At 36.4% G+C, this 13,065-nt stretch overlaps 1 protein-coding gene across 1 annotated transcript in view; it reads right to left on the bottom strand.

Moving 5' to 3' along the window:
• GUCY1B1 (guanylate cyclase 1 soluble subunit beta 1) overlaps positions 1-13,065 on the bottom strand; it is a 42,037-nt gene that overhangs the window by 1,808 nt on the left and 27,164 nt on the right. Inside the window, exons 6-13 of the mRNA XM_036382004.1 lie at positions 9,806-10,036; positions 9,301-9,417; positions 8,348-8,481; positions 7,456-7,653; positions 5,543-5,780; positions 4,520-4,660; positions 3,200-3,354; positions 2,760-2,886 (exon numbers count right to left, since the gene is read on the bottom strand). Coding sequence (XP_036237897.1) covers positions 2,760-2,886; positions 3,200-3,354; positions 4,520-4,660; positions 5,543-5,780; positions 7,456-7,653; positions 8,348-8,481; positions 9,301-9,417; positions 9,806-10,036 — 1,341 coding nt within the window. The remainder of the gene's footprint in view (positions 1-2,759; positions 2,887-3,199; positions 3,355-4,519; positions 4,661-5,542; positions 5,781-7,455; positions 7,654-8,347; positions 8,482-9,300; positions 9,418-9,805; positions 10,037-13,065) is intronic.

The following is a 13,065-nucleotide window of genomic DNA, read 5'->3' as shown; positions in this document are numbered from 1 at the left end:
TTCTACTTATTGCTGTACTGGTATCATGGAAGAGATATCAGAGAAAAAAGGTGAAGGAGCAGCACTCCAAATCAACACTTATTCTTGTAAATTAGGTCTTTCTTCAGAAGTAACTGCCGCTCATGGGGACTGATATTAGAGATGTCAACCCAAGAATCAAGTCTGAGGCATGCTGAGCTACTTCAGCCCTATCATTTTCTACTGGCCTAGTAGAGAAACAGTGTATTTTTACCCTTGGTTTCACATCTCTTATGGCATCTGTAAACATTCTGTCCTTTTTCCTCACCATGTCCTTATTAATGGTCTTCAGAGTAAAATATGCTGATAGATTTGAAATGCTGAGCTAATAACTCTCCAATGGATATAATGAAAAGAGAAATACATCACTAATGTGCATCGATCCTAGATTGAAGATACTGGAGCTAGAAAACTTCACAGTAAAAGCATAATTAGCAGAAGTGTCTTCAGGATGATTTAGGAAATATTTTCATGCTTACTTCTATATGCAATTTCTTGCAATATTCTGCAGTGGCCTATCATGAAGTTTACCATATAGTTTCTGAATATATTTAAACATGCCCTTATTTATTGTCATCTACAGTCCCCCTGTACATAACAATAAATGACCCTGCACACAATAATACATTAGCATTCTGAAAAAAATTCTGGAAAGAAAACCAAGACTACATGTGTGCATAAAGCAAAGTGATTGCTTTAAAGTTGATTATCTGATTTCTGCTTTTGGCACAGACTATAAAGTGCCAGAAAAAAACATAAAGAGTACGTTCACAGGATAAATAGTTCAGAAAATCTTAAAGGAATAAAATGTTGTGCATTTTCTGTGTATGGACAGATAAAATTGTGCAGGCAGTGGAAAAGAATCAAAATGTTAGAGGAATATACTCTCACTTTTCAAAATCACTTCTGACAAAATGATTATCAGTTCACATCATCACATCAATGTATTTTTCTATTCTCCTATGCTCCCAAACTTAGTACAATTTTGAAGAGATACCTGTCTTGGGAGAAATCCTTCTGTCTCTGAGAATTACGTCTATATCTGAATTTCAAAATTAACAAAAACTAACAAAATTAGAAAGGCTTTTTCAGTGTGCTTAAACTGTGAGTCTTAAATGCTCCTGAAAATCAGGCTCACAATGTTTCTCAGTCAGGTTTATTCCTACCTCCATGTGTCCCTCTACAAAGCTCCATTACTGGATAATAGTATCAGCAAGTGTCTCTCAGGACTGCTGTGAGGATTAAGAAAACCAGCTGTTGTACAATATCTCTGGAAGTCCTAAACTACCTGAACCTTATATTCATACTAAACATATGTTGGGCTGAAACAAGGAAAATACCCATATGACTCAGTACCTCTCTGAAATTTACATTTAAAATTATAGTGTGTCTTGAAACAAATGATAGGACATTTATAAGGCAGAAAAAAAGTGAAAGGTGTTTAATTAAAATGTATTTTAAATACAACAACAGATTTTAAATAATGGTAGCCATGTGAAGTTATCATACTGTAGAGTAAGAATAGAAAAGTATTCTCAAAAGTGGCACCCAGAATATAATTGTAAGTAATATATATTCAAATACAGAATTAAAATGCAGAGCTAAAGTCCAGAGGGTTAATATGGGAGTTACCATTAAAAAGTCAATATTCATATACTTGTGTACCAGTGGTAATAAATCTGGATTAGATCTCCTAAAAAGCCTAAACAGCTTAAGAGCCTAAATTACACTTTCAGAAGTACATGAGCATTCAGACACATAACTAAGTTCCTCTGACTTACAAGAATTATTTCAGCCAAGGTGACTGATGACTTTCATTATTTTAGTCAAGGGTGTTTTTAAGTTTAAATACATAGTAGAAAACTCATTCTTTTTACTCTTCAGGGCAAAATTCAAGCTATGTAAATTACTTTTATCTTTTTTTTTTTCTTCCTGTTGACATGTTGGATGGATTGTATGCACCTGCTCAGCTATGGCAAAGCAGCTGGCATACTGTAACCTCATTGTCTAAGTCTGTAGCACACTTTGAGTCTAGATCTCATTGGCTTTTACTGAAATTCTGGATAATACATGCCCAGAATTCTGAAACTGAGGCATAAGCTTAAAGGTCCCCCAGTGCTTGAAGAGCTCTGCCTCACCTCATTTTGAGAAGACAGCTTAGGCTGATATGCCATATACAAGAAGTAGTTTTCACCTGTGTATTTCTAAAGCAGGACCTCTGCCATGCAACAGTGTCTGAACAAGCAGGGGCCATCTGGGGTTAAGAGACCACCACACACATCAGGTGTGAACCTGCTTGCAAATAGTTGTTTGACTGTTGCCTAAAGATTTGAAAGCACATTTTTTCACTCACTGCAAGAAAGCAAATGGCAAATTTTGAAGTACTGGTAACCAGGCATGTCAGCTAAACAGAAACCGACATTATATAGCAAAATCTAGTACAGTGCAGAAATCTGTAAGAGGGAGATATAAATATTTAAACACTTGGCATTCCCTCAAGGACTTTTTGAAATCAAAAGTACTCTTTCAGGAACTGCACAAACTGCAAAGACAAATAATCAAGGATTTTCAAGTACTGTCAAGATAATAAATGTGTTAATGAAAGAGTGTTGCACAAAAGTCGTCATTTTTTTTCTGTGGAACATTTAGTTTTGCAAATGTAAATGTATCTCCATAGTTTAGATTAATTTTTTAATGTTTATGTTTGGAAAAAAACAAAATTACACTCTAGTTACTCATACCTCTGTCTCTGTACTCTTTCTGGACAAAAACCAAACCTGCATTGGTTCTTTTTTGCCCTTCATAGAAACTGGACCTCTGTACTCCAGGTGGAACTGAGGATCTGAATTTTCTGGTGTCATAAGACACCTGAAATTGAAAGAGAAAACATGTAAATGAATGGACTTTGCATGCATGCCACAAACTATGCAAAATATTAAACATGCTACATGTATGTGAGCAGACTACCAAAAGATTCAACTCCATCTCTACATCATTATTAAATTTGCAGACCAACAACTGTGTATCATAATGCAGTTTGCCATATAGCTTCATGAGAACTCACATACTTAAATAATGGTTGCAGGACTGTCACTTTCAACTCCAAAAAAACCTTTATGGTATGCTGACAAAGTGATTTATTTTAAGATGTCAATACCAATAAAAATAATACATCACTCACCTGTAAGTATATTCAGAGACATTGATCTTTCCCTTTTCTCCAGTAGTTTCTGTTCTGCTTGTAAGATTGACTGTGTTTCCAAAGAGACAGTACCGTGGCATCCTCTGACCTATGACACCCGTGACTACCTCACCAGTATGGATTCCTATGGTTATCTTTAGAGAGAAAAAATTAGGTCTGAATATTCAAAAGGAACGTAATTAATCTGATGCCTCTGACTAAACATAGGCAACATGCTAGTTATATCTACTAGAGCTTATTTTTCCAAAGTGCTACTCCTGCTTGTTCAAAGCCTTGCATTTTGTGGGTTTTGTCACTTCTTTGTTTTTTAACTTTAGTACAGTGTCATGCCTCTGCCTTCCATGTGAACAATCAAACTCCGTAATTTTCCAGCTTCCACCCTGCTGTTATTATGTACTGTGAAAATAAAAAAAGAGGTGGGCAGAGAGGCATACTCTGCAGGTCTGTGTTTAATGACTGCTCAGAAGGTGCCGAAAAGGATGGCACAGGTCAAGAAAAAAAGATATTTCTCAAAGGAAAAATCATGGTATTTTGTATTCAGGAGGTCAAGAGATAGGACAGAGGTTTGGACAAGCTCATTCTAGTAGCACATTACAGTTACTGTAAAGCCCCAAATCAAACCTTCTCACTGCTTTGCTCCATGACAAAGTGAAGTACACAGCTCTAAGCTAGGTGATAGAACAGCAGCATTCATGTAAACAGAAATATGCATTGCACTCATTAATCATTTTCTGCTCACAGCCTTCTGATGAGGACAGTCAATGCTGCTTGCCCAGTTCTGTATCAGTGCTACAGCATCTCCAGAAAGTCCCAAAATGAGTGAAATTCCACTAATATACACTGGTGTCAGCAATCATTGCTGCACCTGTCTATGGAACTGCAGTTCTCTTTTTAATGCAATAATGTGCCATTCTGACATAAGGATCTGAGGCATGATGTAAAATATCAGGGAGGGAATATTATTTTTCTACTCCTTGAGTTGAATAAGACTCAACAGATTATACTTGATGCACAATAGGAATTCACTGATTATATTGAAATTATCAGAAAAAAGACATAAATGATGTGGACCTAAATAAGTCCTTAACCCTTTAAAGCACAATAAGCATTTTAAGGTCTGAGAACTGGACACATCACAGCTACATATGACTTCTCATATTATTTGTATATATCAGTCTCAAAACCTACACTGTAACAAGGCCCACCCCCTGCATGGACTGTGACTAGAGCATTATCTTATCCAAAAACATTATCATGCTCTCAAAGAAGGGGTTTTCATTCAAGCCCACATTTACTAACCTGTACAGGCTCACCATCTACTTGAACTTGGCCTGCAATTTCCATCATATCCAAAGCCAGGTGGCAGATAGATCGTGCATGATGCATGCAAGGCTCTGGCAGACCACTCACTGTCATATACTTGTCCCCAACTGTTTCCACCTATCAAGACAGATATTTTTCAATTACTTCATTATTATGGTTTTTAGAGTACTAGAATTGATGTAGTGCTTCAAGACTGCTTGTCCTCTGAAAGACTTCCCTTTCCCTTTCCTTCAAATCACCCTAAATACTGTCATCTCTGCTTGTTGTTGAAGGTGATTTATCATAAACCCACAATGTAGCAACTTACAATGACTGTGATTGTGTAAACCTGAGTCTCTCTTCTGGTGTCTTCTAAATGAAACTGAGCTCTATGTTTGTTCTGACTCACACTCTTAATTCACATGGTACAGGACACAAAATTCAGTTCTAGCAAGACCTAGGAATGAACCTCATAGATATAAACACACAAGCAAACACATATACATATTTATGGGATGCATATGTATCTATCTCTGTCCCTTCCTGCTACCAGCCACATTTGCAACTACACCTCACTCCTGAAGTGAATGAAGGAATGAAATTCACATTGAGTAACTGAATAGTAAGTCATAATTTACAATTAGAAGACCCAGGAACAGAACTGAAAAACTTAAAGGACAAGGTGAGAAGAACCACAAATGGCTTGTATGAGTTCACATCAGCTAAATGTGGAAGTACATTTATATGTCCACCTAATGGGTGACTGCAGAAATCATTATGAGAACTTAGCACTTTATGTTCCTTCAGACATTTAGAGATAACCAAAATACTCTTCTGTAGCTATCTAACATCAGGTAAAACAGTTCAGACTGAGAACATAAGTTGTTTTTTTTAAAAGCCTAAAATCCAAGAAGATTGGATTTTGCAATAGCTTGATGCTATGAAGTTTTGTTTTTGTAATTTACCATAGTAAATTATAGAAAAGTAAGAGATTTGATACTTCAGAAATCTTATTTTTACCTTATAAACAAATGGATTCCTTCGTGAATCAGTCAGAATATCAAATCTTGTGTAAAGATCATTTAAAAGATTGACAATTTTCATGGCTCCCTCTCCAGAGGCATGTTTGCTACAAAAGGCATTGAATCCCACAATGCCACTGAAGAGAATGGTGACGTTGTCGTAGCGCTTGGCTGGAACAGGGCGCTTGTGTCTCAGCTCATTTGCCACTGATGGTGGCAGAACAGAGTACAGCAACCTACACAGGCAAGGAAAGAAAGGCAAAAGTGAAAAAAGAGAATCTAGAGAAAGGTGTTTACAGCAGCACTCTTCACATATGAACTTCCTACCCCCCACAGCGTTTATAACACACTCCTACCATCAACAAGCAATAGAAAAGGTGTTTACTGAAGAGTATGTTATTTGGAAAACAGGAAGTGATCTACATCAGCATACCATTTCAAACACATGAATATACATCTAAATTATCAACAAAATGAGACATGTTATTAATTCTTCTGACATGATTTGTTAGTAGTGCCTTGGATCATTTTTACTTCTTTCTGCCACATCCTCAGCTCATATAATATGTTTTTTCTCATAGAACCATAAAAACTGCAAAAAAGACCATGAAGAGATCAAACAGTTTTCCATCTCTGATCAATTAATGCATTTCTAAATGCTTCCCCTCTATTGAGCATGCTGTTTTTAGGGTCTAGAGTGTCTTTTTAAAAGTAGTCTATATGATGTATTAACACTTGTTCATATTATAAATTATGCAAATAAAATCCAATCACACACACAGAAATTCACCCTATTCTCATGTGTCTTTCTTCAACTATCTAACTCCTATCTTAAGGTCCATTTCCCTCCTGAAGATCTCTGACTGTTTCACAAATCTTGAACATCAGCCTCCTGCACAATCCCTCATTAGTTGCATTTTTGGCAAGTTCACTACTCGAGTTATAATTAGTGAATACTTTTGGCACATCACACAGTAAGTGACACTATCTGTTCCAGCAGCTGCCATGAAGGCAAGAATTCCTGAAGATAAAATGACTTTATAAAGTAAGCCAACAGGAATGAAGAGAAAAAATACTTCTTAGGCTTTGTTTTCTCTGTTTCTCCTGTCCATCCCTTTCAAGTATTTTTAAAATAATTTCCATTACAGAAAAAAACATATCTATCAATAGAATTAATACAGAGATGAGACTGTGTTTTATAAATAGGAGACAATCATCTACTCCATGCTACTTTTCACAAAAGCTTTATTTTAATTTGCCAGTCATTGTTGAGCTGAAATGCCATAGACTAATGACTTTTGAAATTGACTTTATAGTTATCTGTAGTACAGTATTTGGGGCCCAATGCACACTTACTGTTACGTGTTATTTTTGTGTACATATACCTAGATAAACCCAAATTCATTTCTACAAGTAACTACAACATCAAATTCATAGCATTAAGTTATTCCAAAGTTTCAGCTTTACACAAACTGTTTTCAAGGTTTATAAGATATGGTTTTCTGTTCTATCATCCTGTGCCAGAAAGACAAAAGTTGGTTTACTGAACTCTGTCAAATAACAGCACTTGGGCATTCATCAAATTCACCTTTGCTACAGTGACAGCATGTAAGTTTCCAAAATTTTAGGTAATTCACAAGTAAAAATTAATTGTCAGCTCATTTTTTATGACTTTTCTTGTCAGGGAGGGAGCCATCAAAACATCTCGGCATATAATGGCCTAGACTGTGGGTGACATTTGACAATCTAAATAAAGAAATACCCTATTAAATGTTCTTTCTCGTCTCCAAAATTACCAGTCCTGATTATCTCTGCTATTCCTTACAAGATTCTGTTATTCTTTAAAGAAGGTAGCTATAAATAATATATTGCTCTGAGTGTTTCAGCCCAAAACTGGGATTTGGTTCTTACGTGTCTGTCTTTTTCTTTTCATCCTCCAGTGCACGCAGTGTGTGCTGCAGTCGGTCGGTGAGGATTTCAAGCTCCTGGGTCAGTTTATATTCCTCTCGGAACTGCTCTCCCAAAAGAACCAGATCACGGGTAGCATCATGCAATGGGATATCACTCAGATATAAACCTCTCCTGGTTAAATCATCCAAGTTCATCACACTGCAAAGCAGAGAAATATACAATAATATGGGTAAAATGGAACTTGCCAAAGGAGCGTTTAAAACTCAAATAAACAGCAGTCTGCTGAATAACAGTAGAAAGATGAAGCTTCTGAACTTGTGATGATCTGTACAAAATATCCCTTCTAGGAAACACCTTATTTGTGATCATTCATTTTAACCCACAGCTCTTGATTTTTGTGTTTAAATACAGAATTCTCACAAAGAGTTCCATGAGCATATCAAATGCATGTACTTCAGCACACAAAGTGAGATTATGTAAAGAATCTTTCCATTCAATCCTCCATTCCAACCACTTCTTTATCACCAATCTATTACATTAAAACTACTGCAAAAATACATGAATCCACACAGAAAAACAAATAATTGTCACATTTCTTAGCATTCTCAGAGTAAAAAACAAAAGATAAAACTTGGTAAAAAAACCAGGAATATGAGGAATAACCATTTGTACAAACTGGGCCAGAGCAAGCCAATGTTTATACTGAGTATTTAGTACTCGGCCAAGTTTCAATGTTTAAATGCTCCTACCTCTTTTAATATAAACACATCAAAACCAATTAAATCAATACTTGAACCAATTAGTCTCTGTAGTACTACTCTCATAAGTGTTCTTAAAATTAGGAATTGTAAAATGAAAATCAGTATCATAGAACTCTCTAGGTTTGAAGTACCTTGGTGAACAAAGAAAGAGAATGCTGTCTGCTTCAGGCAAGTAGATCATTTGCCCTTTCAGGCGTAAGCAGCTGATTTCTGTGCCAGTCAGTTCATCTTCACACTCCAACTTTTCCACATCCAACAGCCCCTCCTGGTGATGAAAATCCACCACTGTGTAAGGGCAATGGTGTGTTATGCACCAGGCCTAGTCTGTAAGTGCATTCACTACAAAGGCAGTCAGAATATTTGGAATAGACTTACAGCTTACATTAAGCCCTGATTAACTTCTCGTTTGAACACCATGCACTGTCTATAATTTAATACAATGATTTGCTACCTTGAAGACACAAAGCATGGTATCTTTCTTTACATTCATGTTCGTAACTCTTTGTTTTCCACATTGCTCCTTAACAATAGTTTTGACAATAGTACTGCCTGTTCTGTGAAGTTCTATCTGTGCCTGGGATCATCTCTAAGAAATCATGCTGGTGTCTCTCAGGTACAGTTTTCTTTAAATAAACAGGCTCCTTGATGTAGTAAGTGTTACCCTACACACTGCATCTGCTCATATCACACACCTTGTCTCCTGCCCTCTTTAGAGAACAGGACACAGACCTTTGTATGAACATAGGGAGCCCAAGCAAGAACATATTTTATATTTTTCTCCCACACTCTTATGAAGTAAATGTAATCACCTCTCTAGATGTGCTTTGATACAACACACAAAGTAGACTGGCCCCTTGCAGAGCAGGCATCTCACATGAAGTGTGTTTCCTTCACTGTTCCTATAAAACATTCTGCTTAATAGCTATTCACAAATTCATACCTGTGACTCACTCTTGGCTCAAGACTCAAAAAGGTCTGGGCATACTACAGAGAATTTTCTCTGAAGACTTCTGAGCTTTCTGCACTTCTATCTCTCCAAAGCACACTTCCTAAAAGAAAAACTGGGAAAATATTCTCTAGTTACCTTAGTCCTCAGTACGAAGACTGTATTGATATGGGAGAGGATCCCATGGAAGCTAATATCAATATGAGGCCGGACCAAGGAGAAAACTGACAGCAGACTGCAATTTCCTGGCTGCAGCTAGAATATTAAAAAACAGAAAAAAGGAAAAAAAACCCAACTGTTATGATTTATAATAAAAATATACATAGAGCAATTATTTTCCATTTTATTAGATGACAATACTGAATAGAATTTATGCATCTCTCCACTGAATCACAAGGTTTTCGAATTATTCTCTTACTGCATATGTACATGACCATAAGTAAAAAAGCTGTTATAGAATTAGGTTATTTTCAAGTTCTTTTTCTAACAAGAGAAGCACAATTTAGTAAATATTATACAGTTACATTGGAATGCTGTTCAGACAGAGAATCCTAAATCTGTTTTATTCATCTTTATAATTAACCTGTGAAGCATCTATCATTATGAATTTTCTATCGCTATCCATGCATAAGAATCATCTAACCTGTGGAAGGACTCTGTATATAGCATTGCCACATTGTGTGACCACCAGATCTCTGTCAAATATGATGTGGAAAGGAAATGCCTTGCAGAAAGTGTAGGGACTGATGCGAGACTCTTGGGTACCATTTTCTTCAAATCTGTCAAGGTCCTCATAGTAGTCCTCTTCTTTAGATTCTTTTTCTTCAATTAAAAATTGAATGTGGTCACACTCCTCATTTCTCTGTTGAATAACCTAGAGAAATGAAGAAAAAAATGAAAAACTGAAAACTCTGCTACTCATTAGCAACTGGAGTGCTACTATGGGGACAGGAATGTATTTAGAGGAGAAAGATAAATTCAAGAATTATATTCACATATTGAAAAATACCATATTCTGGTAAGAATTTCTGATTTCACAGTCTTGGTAATTACTTTGTTATCTCTAAATGTCTGAATAACTATGCCGTTGCTTAGCCACAGTTGCTCTCTACAAGAGCAACATGTTGAAGATCACCCAAATACAATTTATTAAGCCTGAGTGAAATGCAAATCCTGAAACGAGGGGTCAAGGCTCAGGTTGTGCTTGCTTTTTTTCTTGCCTAAAAACAGGGTGGCCCCTTCCCCTGAAATGAACCTGTGTGAGCTTTGAATCCCACAGAACCCCATAATCTTATTTTGATCAAAGTTGTTTGCAAGGTCTATAACACAACAGCAAATAGTGCTGACTGTTTAGTGATGACTAAACAGTGCTAAGAGGGTGGGTGTGTCACTGACAACAAGAAGGAAAGTGCATGGAGCACATGTTAGGATATACAGTCCTCATACATTCCAGCAGACTGCAAGATCAAAGCCAACAGACAAAACTAAAAGCAATCTTCTCTGGGCTGTATTCCATATTAAAGGAAATGACAGCAAAACTAGAATCATCTACATCAGTGCAATATCAAAAAGGTGTCCTTAACACAGCATTACACTCTTCAGTAATTTTACTCAAAGTTAGTAAAAAATATGAAATTAATAGGGATTAGTTTGTTTGCAGCGGGAGTCCTGTATGACAATATAATTTAAGCCAATAACTAGTAGAATACCATCATTTACCCTGAGAAGCTAAATCCACCTCTTTTCAAATTTAATTAGACTTAATGACTGGAAAAGAACAATTCTAATTCTATTTACATAGTATTGTTTAGCAGTGTTTTTCTGGAACATGGTCCACCTGATTCTACTTTCGTGTTGACTCTGATCCTAAAGTCACTGAAGCAAAAAAAAAAAAGACTTCTTAAAATTTCTAAAGCATCCTGATTTTTCTCTTTACACATAGTCTTAACCACAGAGATTAACAGTTACAATTTGAAAACAGAACAGATAGGCACAAACACTGCATCTGATCCCAGAGATGTTAAGTTTATTAAATATTTCATATCCAAAACTGCCAAAAATAGTACTTGATGGGCTAGGGAGTGCTGATGTCTTTATTTGCTCCTAAACAAATGGAGGAATGTAAAACAACAAAACAGTATTTTATTGTTAAATGATGATTAATTTAAGGTGGATTTAAGGTGGCAGTGCTCTTTGATCTACAAATTGCTCATTTGAAGGAAAGAGAGGCTCTTCTGGAGGTCATTTAGAGGAAGAGGCCAATTTAGCTGCTCTATAGCTGTGTGCTGCATTATTCTCCTCTTTCTATTGCTTATGTAAGTAACTTAGAGAAAGATCAGCCTACTAAATTTACCAGCTAATGTGGGTACCCAAAGCTGGATGTACAAATAAATTCAAATGTTGATGATGAGAAAACCTAACTGCCTCAAAAACTGTACTGGTAATCCACATCTCAGTGTATGACAAAGATAAGTGGGAAATTATGACCTAAGAAGGGGTAAGCCTCAGAAAAAATGAATGGTGGTCATCAGAGGAAAACATATTAAGTGGGTTTGTCTAGGAGAATGGAACACAGTAGATGAACACCTAGTTTTCCTCTGAATTTAGAATTTAAAGGTTTTCTGCATCTTCCTTTTAAATCATTATCCCTGAAATTGTGAGAGACTGTGGTCATATTGAAGATTATCAGAAGGCAGTCAAGAGTCTTAGTTCTTACTTTCTATCATTCGTGCACATTCTCACAGGTTTTATTTTAACAGTACCATTACTGTGGCCAGAGAAAGCTGAGATTACAGACAGAAACCTTTTTAAAATTGTGAAGATTTATCTCTAGAACTGATCTATGCTTCCAGATTATTTCCAGTCTTGGATCTTACTTTAAAGCGTTGCTCTTGCCACAAATGGAAAAAAAACCCTGCATATTTTGGATAAAAACCTTCTTAATTCAGCAAAGCTGATTTTAAAGAAGCTAATAATTGTTAAGGAAATGTTCATATTAACAACACATCACCTTCCAGACAGATTATCTCCTTATAGCCATCTTAGTCACTGCACACTAGTATTCTGTTACCAACCTGTACTTACAGACTTTTTCCTGCTACAATGCAGCATTTAACAGGTTGCTTTTAATAACTTCCCATTTTACTTCATTTATTATAAATGAATGATGCATCAGTGAACAAAACTCAGGATTAGATTAAGAAAACTACCTATAAAAATAGAACTGCTACATGCTTCCAGACATCTAGCTAGTTTGAGCCATGACCCTCTGCAGATCCTACAAGCTCACACAGTGACAAAGTCAGTCCTCACACATGCTGGGCTATTTTCCTAACCTTTACAGATTAGAACTGTGTCAGTAACAGTGAAAAGCTGCAGATTTCCCAAGCATCTTCAAGTTCATTTGAAACACTATTTTTGACCAGACTCCAGGGCATCTAGAAATGCCTGCTGTTTTAGTGCAACATGCTAGTGCAGCAAATGAACACCAGGCCAAACACATGGACATGTGTCAGACCTACAAGGCAGACAGAGCCAGCAGCACAGTCCTGGTAAACATGATATGCTGTGGACATGGCTGGTTTATGCAATTTTATTCTGATCATTTATGCACAGACACTTATTAACAGATGCTTTAATCATACCCCTCTCCAGGCTACAAAATCTACTGATGCATCCCTAATTAACTTCCCAATGGATATGCAACTTCATTATGTCCTTTCTGCTCACACAACTTATGAACTATCTAATCTTCCTATCTCATTACGTCATTCAGCTTGTCAGCAAATTCAAAATTAGCACTTTTGACTGTTAATTTAGTGTTAAATTCTGTTCCTTCACCCTTGCACCTATAGATCCAAACTAACTGGACAGGTATTTGTTTGGCATAAGGACCTGCCCTAA

This window comes from Molothrus ater, chromosome 4 (assembly GCF_012460135.2).
Source record: "Molothrus ater isolate BHLD 08-10-18 breed brown headed cowbird chromosome 4, BPBGC_Mater_1.1, whole genome shotgun sequence".
Lineage (NCBI taxonomy): Eukaryota > Metazoa > Chordata > Aves > Passeriformes > Icteridae > Molothrus > Molothrus ater.
Note: the sequence above shows the minus strand (reverse complement) of the source record. Positions and strands in the feature narration are given on the sequence as shown.